General features: G+C 34.6%; 1 protein-coding gene across 1 annotated transcript; it reads right to left on the bottom strand.

Moving 5' to 3' along the window:
- Nucleotides 1-719: 719 nt before the first annotated feature.
- Nucleotides 720-5,236, bottom strand: LOC126597513 (UPF0613 protein PB24D3.06c-like). The gene is made up of 9 exons (XM_050264305.1): nt 4,832-5,236; nt 3,695-3,771; nt 3,368-3,473; nt 2,891-2,983; nt 2,714-2,779; nt 2,139-2,284; nt 1,821-1,929; nt 1,351-1,415; nt 720-1,124 (listed from the first exon to the last, which is right to left on the bottom strand). Exons 1-9 carry the CDS (start codon nt 5,048-5,050, stop codon nt 977-979), a joined length of 1,029 nt encoding a protein of 342 aa, XP_050120262.1. The 5' UTR covers nt 5,051-5,236; the 3' UTR covers nt 720-976.
- Between the last annotated feature and the right edge of the window lie 14,865 nt (nt 5,237-20,101).

Here is a 20,101-nt window from a genome sequence, read left to right as displayed (position 1 = left end):
CTCTTTGATCATACCCTTAACCTAGATACGTTCTCTCCTATGATTCCAAAAAGCTCCTCATTTAGTCTAGTGGTAATTAGTCTCTATTTCATATCTCATGGACGAACTGATTTTGTTCTCATGCATGGCACTTGTTGATTAGTAAGAAAAGAAAAGGTGTCATTAGCGCTACGGCAAACTGATATTCCTCTCTACTCGTTAGGGAGAGGTCTCAAGTTCAACTCCACGTACATGACGAATTCGATACATAATATGATTGACACATTGTGTGACAACCTAATCCCAACCCAAAGAGGGTGGTGATTTTCAAACACCCACAAGCTAAAAGACAGATTATTATAACACTAGACTCTAGACACTGCTTCAACAGCCACAACAGCCGTATTCAAATCTTCCAAAAAGCCATAACAGCCATATTCAAATCTTGAGTAAATCCCAAGAGATTAGGCCAAATAAGACAAACAATTAGCATGTATGCACACACGTTAACGGTATATATGGGATACAATGATGGCGAGGATGAATATGGTTGATGCAAATGAAAGTTTTTGTGATTTTTAGTAACACCTACATTGACACGACCACGACTTGTTAAGCTATCCAACCCGAGAGGGCAAAACGACGATACTATGTCATAGGAAGAAACGACCAAATATGTACAAACAAGACACCAACCCTAATAAGTTTGGAGTTGATTCCAGACTGCTACAGCCAGACAATAGTGCAAAAAATATGACTTTCTATTGTTTTTTTGTTTCTTGATAGTTTCACAAAAACGGTAATTTTCTCTCTATGGACACAATTTCAACAATGTGAGTGAAACATGATCGAAATTCACTTGGTGTTTAATATAGAAGGAGATGAAGATGAAGAAACTGGAAAAAGCTGAGAAGGTAAGAGATGAGAAATCAATAAGAATAGAATAAACGAAAGAACTTAGAAATGAAAAATAGGAAAACAGAGCAACGCACTATAGCTAATGCCACGGATCATCCCAGCCTTTCGGTCCGTCTCTTTTAACAAAATCAATGATCGCATGAACAGCTTCATCAACTCTGTTGGACAGGGAGTGATTCCCGTGTTCAATTTCAACTTTCTCAGCACCACCCATTGCTTTGCACAATCTGCATGAGATCCACAAATAGCAGTACAATTATTTAATCGGATTGGAGATTAATCCCTTACACATAAACAGATAACGTGTGCACATGGAAACACTACAAGAGAAGACATTTATGTGCTGTTTTAAACGTAACCAGCATCAACAATCATTTGTTCATAATACTATCATGAGGTTCTTAACAACACAAATGTCGTATAAAAATGAACCTAAAAGTTTCTGTTTCTTACCTTTGGACCAGTGCTTTCTTGTCAACATAGTCTGGCACATATTCATCAGCCATGGAAAATATAACCTACAAAAAATATGACGATTTAATTTGTACTGCCTTACACTAAACCAGAAAGTAGCATCGTTCTTGTATAAAAGGTAAAAAAAACTTATGCTTGTCACTAGAGATAGAAACCAAGAGGCTGACAATGAATTCGCCATTTTTATGTAGTCTTTCCTGAAGCAATACTATTCTAACTTAGTCTTGCTATATTTCTTACCCTTTTTCCTATCATCCCTTATAAAAAAATCTGTGATTTAAGTACTTGCATAACAAAACATATATAATTAAATTATTCTGAAATTCTTTTAATTGTGGCCCCTTCTAGAGTCGTTAAGATCTTGCCTAAAGGTTTACTTCAAATCAAATTAAGTTACTATATAAACACACTTCCTTGCAAATAAGAAAATAAAATAAGGGATACTCTACCTGACAAGGTGTATTAGCCATGTGCCCAAGTCTCAACCTCAGCTGGTCATCAGTAAGGTCAGAACTAAACATGTCATCATCCCCGTTGTACGCACAAAGGGAGTGATACCTGCAAGGCATTTCTTTCTTTAGATGAGGACGAATAGCACTAATGAAAGGCAATATGGTATTTGAAGGCTGAGTAGCAAGACGATCTTAATGTCATGGTGCAACCCATTGCAAACCTCTATGTATTTTCACGCCTATTCTTTCTAATAAAGTTCATCCCAGGACTGGTAATACTTCTTATTACTAATGATAATATGGGTGTATACCCACCGATAGGCAGTTATCGGGGCTCCTGGATCTGCTGCACTTGGCATTAATTCCGACCCATGTCCTTCACAAATCATGGTTGAAGCCAAGTCAATCATAGCAGCTGTTTCGGGAAGAGTTGCTCTATATTCCCGATCACTGACTGGGGCCTGACATTTTAATTGGAATTAGGACCACAGATTCAAGTAAAGGTTCATATAAACAAGGATAGAAGATACTGCAACAAGGAAGTTAAGAACTCTCACATCAATCATTGATTCACCGGACATCAAATAAAAGATGGTTTCACATGATGCTGACAGAATAAGAGCCAGAAAACATATTTCTGTTATGAAAACATCGTTCTTGAGAAAAACAAATCTCTCAGCATAATATCAATCACCTACAATTTATAACTCAACATTTGGTGGAATTGACAAGGAAACAAGGGAGCCAACTTTGCACCCAAATGGCAAGATGATAATCCTAAACACCTTAATTCTGAACGAGGTGCTTCATGTCTAGCATCTTGAACTTATTCACATTCAAATTTCATTTCAATATAGATCAAAAGAACCAGAGTATGGAAAGGGTACTACCTGAAGAATGGCAGCACGGACTGCTCGGGAGCATGCAGCATTGGTGCATATGTAATGTACAATATCCTAGAGTCAGAACCAAAAACATAGTATTCTAGTTAAATGCATCAAAAAGTGACAACTATGAGTGCTCTCATTAACTTCAGAAGCTCAAGTCTAACTGCAATCAACACAAACCTGACAGCCAGTACTATGGCCAAGCAGTACCACACCCTCAGAATCTTCTTTGTTTATAAAGTGACTGATCAGCTGATCAAGTTCCACCGCATCCTTCAATACACAAGGCAACAATATCTCATAAGTAAAAGCAGTAATATTTGTAACTTCAATGCCCAGACCCCAAAAAGATACACACACACACACACATATCAATATTTAGAGAGAAAAAAAAATTCAATTTTCCAGTCCAACTTAAGCCCACTTGAAAAAAGAAAGCTTAAACATGTAACAAACTAAACTTGATGAAAGGTCCAGGCCAGTCACCAAGGATCCTTTCAAACATATAGATACAATATAAGTAAAACTAACTGTCTTGCAACTTACAAGGATATGTTGTTTACCGTACTGTACATAAAAACACAGGAAACGGTGCATGAATTAAGAACCTATATTAAAAAAAGAAAAAAAGGCAAGGGATTGGTTGAATTAAGTTACTTGTTTCAAGCTGGAAGTGCCATATCCACTGTATGAAGATGACAAGAGTGGTTGAACAAGTGACCATTTCTCTTTGTCCAAAGCAATTGCAAGAGGTTCCAAGTATCTGTAAATTGCATAAAAGAAAGATATGAAAGGAATAACACATTTTCAAAATTTTCTTTAAGCACCTCACTACATTATGCAGTGAACTTGCATTCATAAATGAAGAAAACTGCTGAGTGAAAATCATACATATGATGCAATCTAGTCACACAAACAAGCATTGATGATGGAAGACAAAATATCGCTTCTCTTCAAAAGAAGTTAACAAGCGGTGTTACATACTCTGTTGCCAGAAAACCATCAGACAGTCCACCAATAAAAATGACTTGCTGTCGATAATCACCTGTTTTAAATGCTACCTGCATCACAAGGATAATTCTCATTCATCATCAAGTAAATTATATGTATAAGCATACAAGATAGACTCCTAAAGGTGAGCACAATGAAAGTGACTGAACTACACTCGACAACAATAACAAACAGCAAGAACTTTATATTAAATGAAAGTTGATTATTTTTCAAAAGAAAATAACTTATATAAGACAAGCACGTGAAAAAATGAGAAAGACAAAAAAATCATAGTTTGATCTGGTTGAACTAGCCTAGACTACGATAGTAACTTTTTTGTTCGAATGCTGGGCTTTAGCCTAAAATCCAAAGTACTTAATTCTATGAGCAATTTAAACAGAAATCTAGTTTACAAGTTTAATCTTGCAAAATGTTAACCAAACCACTGAAACCAAAAGGCATGAAACTTGTGTTCTTGATGCAGCTCACTGAACCTTCCAACATTTTCTACGGGGAGCAATGTGTTTTATTGAACTAAAGGAATAGTTACAGTCTACAGAGTAGACACAACTGAACCTTCCAACAACAGAACCAGGTAATTTCTCCTCTTAGTATCCGTAGATAAATAGCATCGAAACAAATGAGTTTGAAAATCCTATCATTCTTGAAATGCTGTTCTCCCTCAATAGCTGCCAGTGAACTACTTCACGTCTATTTTTCACATGTTACCAAAACCCATCCTAACCTTCTAAGTTCTCACCCAAGCTCCAGCATTACACCTCAAATCCCAATCTCAGTAATTGGCATAAACTTTATCCACCAAATTCAAATCTTCCCAACATCCCAATAACATAATTCAGACTAGCTAACAGTTAAAAATCGCATTTTTCGATGGCAAAATGGCACGAATTACCCCATTCTTTCAAAATACCAATCTCAGTAATTGGAAACTGCTCAAAAAATACTTTAACCACCAAATTCAAATCTTCCCCACGAAATGGCACCAATAGCTCCAATTATTTCAAATTACCAACTTCCAAACAGAGATCGAGCTCTCGCAACTCAATCACTACTCAAATGCAGCACAATCCAGAAACAAAAAGCATAAACTGACATAAGAAACAGACAGACCTGAATAGGTTTGGGGCCGTACTTGAAGAGCACGCCTCGGAACTGATTCTTCCGCACAACGGGGCCGGAATTGTCGCCGGAACCGCCCGAAAGGGAGTCTGCTCCCATCTTGACGGACCCGGCCCGGTCCGACCGGCCACGGACGACGCCGGAGAACCACGAACCGGAGGAAGACGACGGAGAAGAAGACGAAGACGACGCAGACAGCGAGCGATTCATGTCCGAATCAGACGCTCCGATTGAATAACATTTTTATTTTGTTTTTGGATTTGAATGCAAATTTCAGGTGAAGAGTTGATAATCTGCAAATCTGCAAATCTGCATCAGACGTCATCAAGGTCCTTGGTATCTCCGTCCCTGCCGGATATGGATCCTCTCCTGAGCAGGAGATCAGGATCCTCGGGATCAAACAACATGCGGTTACAAACAGAATTCCTCTAAAAGTTATAATAATTATAGCCATTGGTTTAAAATCCAACTGCCCATGTTGTTTGATCCCGAGGATTCTGATCTCCTGCTCAGGAGAGGATCCAAATCCGTCCCTTCCAATTACAGTCGCAGCTGACGTGGCAAGTTATAGACACACGCGCTTCTAGAGCGCGAGCGCGTGTATTGTGAACTATGGGCCTTTTTACTTTTCCTTTCTTGAATATATGTGGGCTTATGAAAATAAACCAGAAGGCCCAAATGGTTGGCCTTTTTTTGTTCTTTTACTCTGGCTCATTTGGGAGTGAAATGTAATGTGAGGTTCATTTGGTATCCAACCTAGAAATTATGTTTTTGGGTCAATGTAACCTCCCTTTTTTTTTTTTTTTTTTTTTTTGTCAAGGACAATGTAACATTTCATTCCGGAGGTTTTCTCTCCAGCACATAATTTCACCAAAAATAATGAATGAATGCAATTCAACTAAACCTTATTTAATTAAATTCAGCCGTTCACTAGTGAAAGAAAATGTTCGAAAAGATTTTCCATTTCAATTCAATATTACAAGATATAAAAGCCTAAAATAAAAAAGCCCAGAAACATAAGCACAACCTAAATAAAACAGCCCAATACAAGATGAAATTGAAAACCCTAAATGTGAGACAAGAACACAACCAAGAAAATGTAAATTTTCGTATTAAACACATACGTACGCACTTTTCACAATACCTTATTTTTCTGTACATGTTTTAATGATTCATTAAATTGTACATTTTTTTTAAAAACTCCAATGTATCATACACGTGAGTACGTACTTTTCACGTTTAATACACGTTATTTTCACACATTGTTTCAATAAGGCATATATAACATATTCTCTATACGTATTTTTAACATATTATTGAAGAAATAAAAATAATTAAATATTAAAATTTTAAAAAGGAGAAATATTCCAAAATATTCTTTTATCAAAGTTGTCGGATATATAATACACGTAGATATTTTTTATGTACTATGGTTTCGTGTTTCACTAACTATGGTTCCTTTTAAAAGCTCATGTTTTCATATTAATGTTTAATGATTCAAATTTTTCTTCAAAACTATTTTAAAATCTTAAATATTTGAAAACTGTTGTAAATGAGGCAAAACATGAAATTTCAAAATTGTTCCAAAACATTTTCGATGTCTATACTAAGATTTGGGGGAAGGATATAACAACGAATGCCATGGAGTTCAAATCCAAAGTCTGCATGCATTAGAAAGGATGAGAAGCTCCTTGGTACTATTTTTTTTAATTTTTTATTTATCAATCCTTGTTACTATTTCAACTACAATATATTAACTATTCTTATTGTTTAGATGGCATCCATTACTTTAGTTGAATTCTAGATATTTTTTAATTATTTTTATTAAGATTTACAAACATACAAAATTAAATTATAAATATGCTATTTTAATATCCATGTGCTAACATTGTACATATATTATTGGGATAGTGCTATTCGCATACCCGTTTTTACACCCATATATACCTTGTTAATATTTGGTCACTAATATTCTTTAATTCATTCAATTCGACGGCCGAAAATTGAGAGGGCGTGTGAGAAGTAAAAATTGGTGTGTAGATAACACTACCTTATTATTAATTCAATTAAACTTCTAAAAAGAAATAGGTTGGTGATACCCGACACCCTCTTTCAATTTTCGACTATCAGATCAAATGAATTGAAGAAATCAATAAACTCAAATTAATAAGAATGTATGAAAAGTAAAAAAAATGTGTGTGAATAGCACTACCCAAAAAATAAACTTTAAGCCTAATGGTTATGAACATAGTCAAGCTACATTGTTCCAACCATATTTGTGATTTCTAAAATCACTTACTTCATTTAGCATAGCCACTCACCCTAAACCAGGCCGGGCCTCTTGTCTCGCATGGATATCATCATGTTGCTTACATTAATTTATCTCCCATTAATTATGCAATGTTTACTATATTCACCAATAACTATTCCTCTAATGATACTTCTTTTCCTAACGCTGGAAGATGCCGCGTGTCACATCCTAGGCCCGCTCCACCACTGTAGCACGATATTGTCTGCTTTGGGCTTACCATTCCCTCACGGTTTTGTTTTTGGGAACTCCGAAGTTAAGCGAGAAGGAGACCAGAGCACTCCTAGGATGGGTGACCCACTGGGAAGTTGCTCGTGAGTTTTCAAAAACAAAACCGTGAGGGAATGGTAAGCCCAAAGTGGACAATATCGTGCTACGGTGATGGAGCGGGCCCGGGAAGTGATCCGCCCAGGGCCATGCAATAAGCGTCAATAACAGAATAAGGGTGCAACATTATAACAGGTGAAATAAGGAATCAACTGGAGACCCTGCAGTTGGTCCTGTACAGTTAATTCAATAACTCAATATCCAACCAACCAGAGTCACCACAGTGACCTGTACGACGCTACTCTGCACATACATCGGAACTACCTAAAGTAGTCTATACGATAAGAAAGGTGTAAGAATACGCTCTAGTGATTCTCTCATCAACAGTTGTATAAATCTAAAATCACCTACAAGTCGGAACCACCTCACATGGTCTGTACGACATGTCGGAACCCTCTAATGGTCTGTACGACATGCACCTACTTGGATCCAAGGTGAGCGTGTGGTACGGGGTGAATAATATAAGCACTAACACCAGGGGTGCAGGTTTGAGCTTTCAATACAATTCACATCACAATAAATCACATGATTAACATAAAACTCATCTGATACTCACCTGTGCGTCCACAGCACCATTTCACATATATATATGCATCAATTACTAACTCAGATATTTCATAATATGCATGCATGGCATACTTTCTGGTTTTTGATAAAGATTGGTGATTTGAGATATTTGAATAATTATATGCATATTATGTTATTTTCTGGGAAAATATACAGGTTTTACAGCGAGAGGTTAGAAATGTTATTAAATGAAGTGTTTTCAAAAAGCTTTGTTTTACTGACCCACTCAACTTTGTTTTGCGCCCCTCTAGGTTCTAATTAGCGGTGTTGGTGGCCCACAAGGATTTCCACGGCGTACTGACAGACTACATAAATGTAGGACTCACCTGCGGGTGTTGTAATTTAGTTATGGTCCTACTTGACTGCACCTAGTACTTATGCTCTAAATATGTGTGTTTCACACTTAAACTCACTCTAGCATGTTAGTTAGATATTATTGCTAGTAATTGGTTTTTATTTCTTCGTATTTCTCTTATCTATTGCTCCCACGTCGCACTTTTGGTTACGTCACGCCCACGTGATGGCCAGCATGTCTTGATTATAGGATCGGGGTGTGTCACCACGTATTTTGAATCTCCTATGCTGTTTATATTGCCATTTACCTGCTTATTCTTTACTTAGTGGATCATGGTTAGTAGCTAAATAAAGCTTAGGCATAGGTTAATTAGACCTAACCCTCTGAAAAACACTCATGCAGAGGACTTGCACAACGAGGCCTCCAGTAGATATGAATATTCAGTCACACGCAAAACCAATGACCCACAATGTTGGTGGGTTTTGACAACTCTAAAAAGTTTTCGTACTAATTTGGCAAACGTAATTATGGAATTCTGAAAATAACCGTAGCCATAATTTGTAAGATTTGCTGCCACATGATATGGACAACTTTGGTGTCGGAGATAGGCTTCAAACTTCAAAGATTGCCCTTGAAATCCAACCCACCAACTTGTGGATGGAAATCACTTGAAGGTTTATTCAGCATATGCCCATCTTCCAATTTGGTTTAAATTAATGAGTATGGTTTTGGAGCTCAATTAAAGTTGGGAGCAAGTCCCACTCAACTGCTTTCTAATTATTACTCCCTTAACTATGATGCTTTTATTGAGAGGTATGATGGATCTTATGGATTTATCTCTCAAATTCAAACTATGTGCTCATTTCTGTCAATGATTGGTAAAAAATAAAAAAAGTGAAACAGACATACATGTCAAACGTGGTTCTCAAAACAAACCAAGAAGTTACACATGTCAAAGAAAACACACAACTCCACAATTATGAACTGGTCAAAAGAATAATGTTAACGGCTCCACCCGGGATTGGGTGTAAGCAGGGATTCTTGCTGAAATGTTCAGCAGGGAAGTCTTGTTCTTAAATTTATACTGATTAATAATTATAATAAAATTTATATGATATAAGATGTGCCACATCATTTAATGTCAAATTTAATGCATGAATTTGTGTATATAGCACCACCCCTGCTAGAAAAATATAATACAATTCTAGATAGTATTTTGTAATATGAAGATAATTAAGCAAATTTAAGTCAAATTTGTTGAGCTAAGTATATTTTATATACTCACCTAAACAAAGGTATACTTTTATATACCAAATGTTGGATCAGTTCTTTCTTTATGAGAAAAAGAAGGCAATTTTCTTTCTTTTTTTTTTAATTTTTTTTTAGAGAGAAACAATAGTGGTTTTATTCCACATAATAGTAAAGTCATACAAATTCATTAAGTGTATTCAGAATCAAGTTCGGAGGATCCTCGTACCAACAAAAAACAGAATTGGAATGAGAGGCCAACTTGGCCATACAATGTGCCGCAACATTGGCGGATCGACGAATATGACAATTTTCTTTTTACTATCCTTAAGTTTCGCGAAAATTGCACTTAATATGAAAGCGAGACGAAAAAATAAGTGTAATAAAGCGGGATATCTGTGAAGCTTGAGATAGTAAAATGGAAATTATATAAAAAAAAAACTCAAATAATTTGTAATTATTACTATCAAGTGACCATGGTATTGACGAGCAATGGACTTAGGTTGAAGATTATTCAAAGGACCACTTAAATGTTATTTTAAGCAGTTGACAAAATTATTTGCGGCAATCAACCACATCAATATTGCAAATTTAAGTAAAAATTAAGCCGCCGAGACTCCATGATTATGCATATCTTTATATATAAAGCCAACACTATTTTTTGGGCTCACAAGTTTACTAAATTTTTTAGAGAAAATGCCCCCAAAACAAAAAATTTCAAAAGCAATCCAAAATAATCCACCAAATAATGCAAGGGTATTTTTGTCATTTTAATATTTTTAAAATATTTAATTCTTTTTGTACAATTTTTTTAATTATATCTCACAATAGGCTAGCAATAATAATGTGATTTAATCAGTTGTTCATGAAATATTATTTTCTCTATTTTTAAACACATTCAAAACATCTTAAGAGGCGTGTAACGCGTGTTATAAAAAATGTATTTCGCATGCGGATAATAATGTGATTAAATTAGTTGTTAAATGATTGTTTTTTTGTTTGTTGAACAAACGATATTATCTACACTAAAGGGGAATGGGTGGGCTTAGCCTCACAATGAGTTAGCAATAATGTGATTCAATCATTTGTTTATTAAATATTATTGTCTCTATTCTTAATGTAAATTCAATAGAATGTAGATGGAAATTGAAAGATTGATTTTATTTTGTGAATTCAGCTGCTTTGATTGGTTTGTGAGGGGTTTTTTCTAGCATGATCTAAGATTATTCATTTACTTCAAAAATTTGAATTTCCGTTTGTCAATTCACGCATATAAATACATTTAAAACGTGTAAGTCGCGCGTATCATGTCATGATTAAGAAAAAAAAAAAACCTTCTACACTCGCACCAGCGCATACGTGAAGGCTAGTATGTATAATATGACGAGTGCATATGGTCACTATGTGTATGTTTGGAAAATTAGATGTTCTTGTATATCTCTATATTATATATTATTTAATCTAGGAGCACTAAAAGTAATATGCTAATGCAACCTTAATGTTTACAAACTCAATTTCTCTCTTCCATTACCTACTTTTCCTTAATTTTCTCCTGCAAGCACATACATAGCATACAAGGAGTAGAGACTATTTTTAATTGGGGTAGATCATATAGCGAAGTAAATCGAATATCAAAATGAATGACACAAATTCGGCAACAAAATCTAAACTTTACATAGTTGGAATTCAATGTTCGATTTGGACCCTTGACCTGCTATTTTAAAGAAAACGACGTCACAGGTCCAACTCACTGGTAAGATGCACTATATAAGCATTCTTTAGGGTGTTATGTTTTGCTATCTTATATACTATTCAATGAACAAATTTTGAGGTTTTCTTATATTCTTTGATGTATTCCAATTTCTTTTTACTTTAAAATTATCGTTGAGTAGCAAATACCTTCTCTTTATCACCCTACGTAGAGTATAAAAAGTGGTAGCACCATTAAAATTTAGTATCACAAGTGCATTGCATAGGGGGCCATTGGAATCAAAAGAAGGTGGGCTCAAAGGAAGAAATGACCCTTGATTAATAAATTGGTAACTTGACATGGAAATGAATGCATATGCCCTCTTAAAGTCTTTGATTAGATGAGGAATCATATTATGGGTGTCTGCGCACGGGGTGGTCCTTCCTTAAGGATATTATATATTTATGTGGATTCTATTATATAAAGCCTATTTGTGTAAAGCCATTATATTGACTTGCTTATGATTGCTCCCGAGTCTCATCATCGCTCCTGTGCAAGAGCAAGCGTGATTCCTCAAAAGATAACTATACTCCAAATCAAAAGTTAAATCAACGTGAAAAAATGTCTCTTGATGGATGTGGAAGGAAGGATATACTTATTTGTAGTGCTCTCACACTCTCTCATGATGATTTATAAGAGAATCACAAGCAAATTAACTTTTAGTTAAAATTAGACTTTGTGTTTGTGTGTGTGCGTGTCATATTTACAGCTAGATCTTCGTTGCTAAAAAATATTTAGGTTATAACTAAGTAGGTTTCAGTGTTATATATACTAACAAAAGTACAACATATATATATATATATATATATATAACAATATCAACACAAAATATATAAGCATATGATCCAAAGTTGAAAAAAACGGCAATGCGGCAACTATTAGTCGCGCTAGATGATCATGAAAAGCAAAAAGAAAACTATTAGTCACGCTTGATTAAAGATTAGGAATCAATGATTAGCTTTGTATGTTGATTAGTTTCAATATTCGAAGAAATGGAAGACCATCACACGGTATGATCGTGAGGTCCTTTTTATCTCGTCCTCATCATATATATAAGTAATTTAGTGGCACCACCATTTGAATTTGTTATTTTAAAGCAGCTTTGCATCCCACGAACACTAAAACCCCATCATAGTGAATCAGTGATCAACCGATCATGAGAAAACAAAAGCTATATTTGTGTACACTCTCTCATGCTAGCTCTCGATCGACTCCAACTCTCATCGAGATTGAAGCTTAATTAATTGTTTGACAATATGTTTTACAACTTTCAATTAGAATATTTAACAAGTTGGGTACTTCAGATAATGTTGATTATTCTCTTGATAATGATTATTAATGTTATATTATGCCCTATTGGTTTGAGTGCTAGCATTTTTGTTACATATATAACAGAGATTGTTCGTTTTACTACAAGACGTAGATTAAATGGTAGCACGTGTAAAGTCGATTTTCTTTTTTGATAAGACAATGGTAATATTTTACATATATAAGTCGCAATTTTAAGTAAAAATCTACATACATATGCCAAGTTGATTAAGCTAATATATTCTATCATTATGTACTCAATTTCAAATTCTCGTTGTACTCCATGTTAGACTAAAATATTGCTTTATTAAGAAAAAAGGAAAAAATTCACACAATATCATTAGTCCGAACGATTAGTGTGACAAGATAATCTAATATACACTATATCATGAAATGTAGAGAATCAAACACGACTTTTATATTACATGCGAGGATAAATAATCTTAATCACTTATTTCATCAAACAACCTTGCAAAAGGACATATTGTGGCATTATATGAACTCCACAGGAGAAGAGAAAAACCTATAGTGCTCCACTAAAAAAGAAAGGGCCCCAAAATAAGTTCTAAATGAGGAAATATACTGTATCTATATATGCATAGTACAGTTGTTTAACAAATGAGTTGCATGAGTTGAAGTAAAGTGCATATAGCAAATATCGAGCTCGGTTTGTATAATATTGCCAACAGTTAATAATCAAAGTGTATTTCAACCAGTAACTACCAGATGATAGCAACTGTTATTTGTAAACCAATGTATATCAGAAGCGAGAGAGAGAGAGAGAGAGAGAGAGAGAGAGAGAGAGAGAGAGAGAGAGAGAGAGAGAGAGAGAGAGAGAGAGAGAGAGAGAGAGAGAGAGAGAGAGAGAGAGAGAGAGAGAGAGAGAGAGAGAGAATTTAGCTAAGAAGATTGTATTTCCATTGATTGATATCTCAGTACATACACTATCATTTATATAGTTTCTATTCATTTGTGACTTACACAAGAAGATACAACAGTAATTAACTATAACAACATTCTCTAACTAACTCAACCGATCTTTGACAAGTGGCACATTCTATAACCATTGGATTACAATCCCTAACATCCCCCCTCAAGCTCAGTGGATGGAGTACCAAGACTGAGATCGTGACAATGAGTTTCAAAGATTGGTGCAGACAAGCCTTTTGTCAGTATATCTGCATATTGTTCAGCAAAGTGAACAAAATGAACTTGCAGCAACTTTTTGGCAACTCTTTATTTAATAAAATGAATATTTACCTCGATGTGCTTTGTTCTTTGGTGTAGAACAAGATTACAAGTCAGTGCAATAGTTGACATATTATCACAATAGAGAACAAGATGATAAGGAATTGAAACTTGTAGAAATGACAACATTGCTTTATCCAATCCAATTCTGCCGTGGTTGATGACAAGACTCAATATTAAGCCTTTGTTGAAGATCTTAAGACAATTTGCTGCTTTTTAAAGGACTAGGAGATTGGATTAGAGCCTAAAAACACAACAAATCCTGTTGTTGATCTCCTGTCATTGGGGTCTCCAGCCCAATCTGCATCATAGAAAGCTATCACATCTAAGTCACCTTTGATATACTTAATTCCCAAATTGATTATGCCTTTCAAATATCGAAGGATCCTTTTTACTGCAATGAAGTGTGATTCCATTGGATTTTGCGTAAATTGGCATACTTGATGTACTGCAAATGCTATATCAGGCCTAGTAAATGTTAAGTATTGTAAAGCCCCAACTATGCTTCTGTATAGGCCTAGATTATTATAAGGTTTCCCATCATCAAGAACCAATCTATTATAAGGAAGACATGGTGTGGCACAGAACTTTGAATCTTCCATTTTTGTTTTTGTGATAAGATTTCTCACATACTTTGCTTGAGACAGAAACAACCCATCAGGTTGTGTTATAACATGTATTCCCAGAAAATAATGAAGCTGTCCCAAGTCTTTAAGTTCAAACTCCTTGGTCAAAGCATAGATCACTTCATGAATCACAGAAGATGCATTACCAGTGATGATAATATCATTTACATATAGGAGCAATATGACTATAAAATTGCCATTTTGTTTAACAAACAATGAAGAATCTGCATTAGTTGTAGTGAAGCCAAGAGAAGGAAGAAAACTTGTAAATGTCTCATTTCAAGCCCTTTAGGCTTTTAGGCCATATAAGGATTTGTGTAACTTACACACATAATCTGAGTGATGATAATCAATAAAGCCAGGTGGCTGTGACATGTGTACTTCTTCTTGCAGAATGCCATGTAAAAATGCATTCTCAATGACCATCCATAGTGTGCTGCCAATGCTAACACAAGTTAAATAGTTGTTGGTTTAACAACTGGACTAAAGGTTTCACCATAATCAATCCCTTCCTCTTGACTAAACCCTTTTGCAACAAGCCTTGCCTTGTATCTCCCAACTGAACTATCTGCATTCTTTTTTATTTTAAACACCCATTTGCATCCTACAAGATTTTTCTGGTGTGGTAGAGGTAACTCTTTAAAGCAGATTTGTAAGTTGCAAGTTCCACAGAAGTAAGATCAACACCTTCATACTCATGCAAAGTAGATAACAATACCATCCTTTTTATTATACCACTTTTTGATGACTTGAAGACTTGAAGACTTGAAGGAATGGGTAGGATGACTTGAAGGCTCTCAGGTTGGAATTCAGGAACCACATAATTTGGTGCTGAGATGTTCTGTTCAGTTGTAATAATGGATTGAACAAGATTTGATATAGGTGATGACATTGGGATGGATGACATAGAAACAGATGAAGTAGGTGATGGACCCTTAGTGTTTGATGAACTAGATTTAATAGGTGTTGAAGTGATGGAGACACTGGATTGAGGTGTAACCAAAATATTTTCCAAATTTGGTACCATAGCTGATGTATTAGACATTGTGAGTGATGGTGAATTACTAGGTTTTTGAGTTGTAGATATTAATTCTTGATATAGAAACTCACTTTCATCAAATAAGACATGCCTAGATATATAAAACCTCTTTTTAGCAACCTCATCGCATATGTACCTTTTATATTTTGATGCATATCCCAGAAAGATGCATTTGGTGGTTTTAGGTTGCAACTTGGATGTATTGAAGGGTCTTAACAAATGGTAAGATGAGCATCTGAAAACCCTTAAATTTCTCATATCAGGTGCAGATCCATATAAAACTTCAAATGGTGATTTCTGATTCAAAGTTTGAGAAGACATCATATTTATGAGGTATACTGAAGTTTGAGATGCAAAGGAACAAAAATTCAAAGGTAAATGTGATGTTTGAAGGAAAGTAATAGTTGTCTCAATAATATGGCGATGTTTCCTTTTTGCCAAGCCATTTTATTCTGGTGTATAGGGACATGACAATTGGTGCTTAATACCCTTTTCTACAAGAAATGCTTGAAATTGTTTTCCTATATATTCACCCCCACCATCACTCTGTAATGTCTTAATTGGCATTGAAAATTAAGTTAACACAAACTGATAGAACTTAATGAATGTGTAACAAACATCAGTTTTATTAACAATTGGAAAAATCTACATAATCTGGTACATTCATCTATGAAGGTTACATAGAATTTAAACCCTTCAATAGACAAACAAGGAGCAGGGCCCCATACATCACTATGTACTATCTCAAATGGTGTAACAGACCTATTTTCAACATTCTAAAATGGTAACTTGGTGATTCCCCCCCAACAAACAATTAGAACACATAACAGGTAATGTATCAGAAACAAAATGAACACTAGACTTTTTAAGCTTATGAGAAACAACAATATTGGAAGGGTGACCTAATCTATGATGCCAAAGACTGGAATTTACTTGTTTTCCTATGTATGCAGCAGGTTGTAAAACTTTCTTTGAGTAACTGGAAGGAATTGGTATAGGGTACAATCCATTATTACAGGGACCTTTGAACAGAATTCTCCATGTGGGTTTATCCTGAATCCAAAAACAAAATGCATAAAAAATTAGCCAACAATTGTTGTCAAGGCAAATTCTATGTACTGAGAGTAAATTCTATGATATTTTGGGCACATATATGACATAATTTAATTTCAAATTGTGAAATGGAGTTTGCAATATTGAAGAACCTTGTGAGACACACACAAACATTCTCCACTTGTTGTTTGAATCATTTCATTTGATGAAAAAGGTGATAAGAATGACAAATTGTTCAAATCTGCAGTCATGTGACTTATTGCTCCAGAATCTGTGAGCCAAACTTGTTGTGGTTAAGACTCCATAGGTGGTTCTGAAGCAGAATCATGCATTACATTCATTGGTGTAGTGTGGTTTTGTGTATTTTCATTTTTGAAGTGATAGAATTAGCCCCCTTCTTGATATTCTACAGATCAGATTTGAGTTGAAAAATGCTTGTGTAAGTGACTGTAGAAAACTGCTCCTTCAATCTTGTCCACATATCACAAGCACTAATACCTCCAATTATGCAAGAAACAGCCTAAGATGAAAGGGTAGCTGTGAGTAATTGCATTAATGCATGATCGTGCATTTTCCAAATCTTGAATTCATCACTTTCTTCTGTGGAAGAAGAATTGCCAGAATGAACTTTTGAATTGCTAGATGTAGGAGTTGGCAATCGAGGAGGGCACAGAGATGACCCATCAATAAATCCCATGAGACCATGCCCTTCAAGAAGAAGTTGCATCTGAAAATTCCAGTCAAGTAGTTTGTATCATCGAGTTTCACTATCATTGATGTTGAAATAGTTGAAATCAGATAGGTAATAGGCAATTGAAGAATCTGTAGTTGTGTAGCAGTCACCATTGTTGCAAGAAACCAAGAAATTTGTGGAGAAAATTGATTGAACCCTTTTATCAAACACCTTCTGTGCTATCAAGAACTAGTCGAAGAAAGAAGAAATGGAGAATCACGAAGCTCCAAGAGATCAAGAGAGAAGAAATTTACGCAGCAATTCTTTGCTGTGAGAGGAAGCTACCAAGATCGATATCATGCGATTAGCTTTGCATGCGACGATACCATGTAAACCAATGTATATCAGAAGCTAGAGAGAGAGAGAGAGAGAGAGAGAGAGAGAGAGAGAGAGAGAGAGAAGATTTAGCTAAGAAGATTGTATTTTCATTGATTGATATCTCAGTATGTACACTATAATTTATATAATTTCTATTCATTTGTGACTTACACAAGAAGATACAACAATAACTAACTATAACAACATTTCGTAACTAATTCAACCCATCTTTGACAAGTGGCACATTCTATAACCATTGGATTACTATCCTCAACAATATTGACATATATATAACTGCATGTGAGTGTATATAATAAGTTAATAAATCTTCTTCTTTTTCTTTCAAGCTAGCTTAGCTAGGTTTTGTTTTGTTTCATAACTCCTTTTTCCTCAAGCTTGCATAATATAATGATCAGGCAATCAGATTTTGCAGCTTTTTAGATTCATAATTTCACACACTATGATGAATGTATACTAATATTCTTCTGCTTTTCCATGGCCTTATTATGATTCCTAAAGATTAAGTTAAAAGAACAGTTGTAAACATTTTCTTCATTGCTTCCTTATTTAAATCTCTCTCTCTCTCTCTCCAAAATGTTATCAAATTTACCGATCTGAATAGGTTAAGAGCATTTGAATAAGGTTCCAACTCCCCTCCTAGCTATAATATTGCTTGCATATATATAAAAAAAAAAATTCTAAACTTGTACTAAATATTGAAGCATTGAGAACTGTCAAATAAGTTTTTGACTTTATAATGTGATGAGGATCCATACAACGAGCTATTGTTGGTAAGAGAAATGCTAAGGAGACTCTTTTAAAAGTGAAATTCTTCATGGACTCTTTTCCACTTCATGCTTTTGACACAATTCTCGTGCTAACTTTATAAAACATTGTGTCAAAAATATGAAGTGACATGAGGTGGCGGGGAGTCCATAAAGAGTCCCACTTTGAAAGAGTCTCATTTCCCTTTCTCTTGTTGGTAATGACTAATCATAGTATCACAAGGTTAAAACTCGTTTATTTAAAGAATATTTAATCAATTGATGTGGTACAAATGGTGTGACTTAACAATTTAGCTCGGTTTATTTTTATATAAATAATATTGCATTTGGTTTGAGAAGGCTCCGCATTTTATTTAAAAGGTTGTTTTGAATTTAGTATATCTCATTTTTAATTACCATTATTTTCTTAAAAAGCAAAAGGATATTTAATCCATGACATCAAAGAGAAAAATAATATTAAATTCAGTCAAATTATATGTTACTTTGGTGGATTGAGTTTTGATTTTGAAACTATTGCATTTGGTATTTGAAACTCTCTCATTTTCTTATATTGTGGGGTACCAATATATATCTTACTAACGTAGCGAGATATATCAAGAAAAATTGAACGATATCAGAATGCTAGAATCCACTAGCAAATCCCAGAATCCGCTAGGAATAATAAAGAGAAAAACTCACATTTTATTGATAACAGTCGAAATATAACAATTCCAACACCACATCATAAAACCCCAAACCTTAATAGGACTTTACATTCAAGCAAGAAATAAAATAAACGGTTAACAAAGTTTCAAAAATATCCATAACTTTAAATTTGTTTTGGGATAGTAAATGAAGGAATTTGGCCAATTTTGCCCTATTTCATCACGAGCAAAGCTATCTAGTGTTTATTGTTCATTGCGTCATTCTCTTCGAAAATATATGTATTATACAATGTCTGATTCTAACACTGACAACGAAACCTGCATCCCATGAGCCTTACTGCCAATTTTGCATCTTCCATTCTACATCCCTTGTTTTCAGAAAAATCATAGTCAAATTACATCAGTTTTTATGTTTCACAGCCCAATATAAACTAATTCAAATTGACAATTAGATTTTAATGGATCGACCTTTGTATTTTTTATTTTTGGTTATGTAGTTCAACCTCACTCTAACTCTCCTCAGTTTAATGTCATTCACTTACATAAAAAATTAGGACCAAAAAAAAAAAAAAAAAAAAGACAATTGTAATCAACATCCGACCAACACCTAACGCAAACCCTAAACTGTGAGATAACATTTTATCAACCTAAAAAATTGTAATATTTTCGGTGGGTTTTAACAACTAATCGAATTAAATTGGTTCTTCAACTTTCTCATATTCCAATTGAACTTAACTTAAAAGTTGCTCGGCAACCAACATTCGAACTAGGGCTAATGATATAGAGATTAAATTTGTAGATAAAATTTTGAAAACTAAAGGATATAGAAGTTAATGATTGGTTTATTACTTAAATATTGATAAACATGTTTATTCCTATTGGTGACACATAATTTAGTTTGCAAATTTAGCCTCCAAATTTAGTTTCCCTAGTATTACTCTTCGAGCTAACATTTCTTTATGGAGCTTCCTCCACTCAAATTGAAAGATTAGATATAAAGTTTAATTCACAT

This window comes from Malus sylvestris, chromosome 13 (assembly GCF_916048215.2).
Source record: "Malus sylvestris chromosome 13, drMalSylv7.2, whole genome shotgun sequence".
Taxonomy (NCBI): Eukaryota; Viridiplantae; Streptophyta; class Magnoliopsida; order Rosales; family Rosaceae; genus Malus; species Malus sylvestris.
The sequence above is the reverse complement of the archived record's forward strand: the minus strand, read 5'-3'. Positions and strand labels throughout refer to the sequence as shown.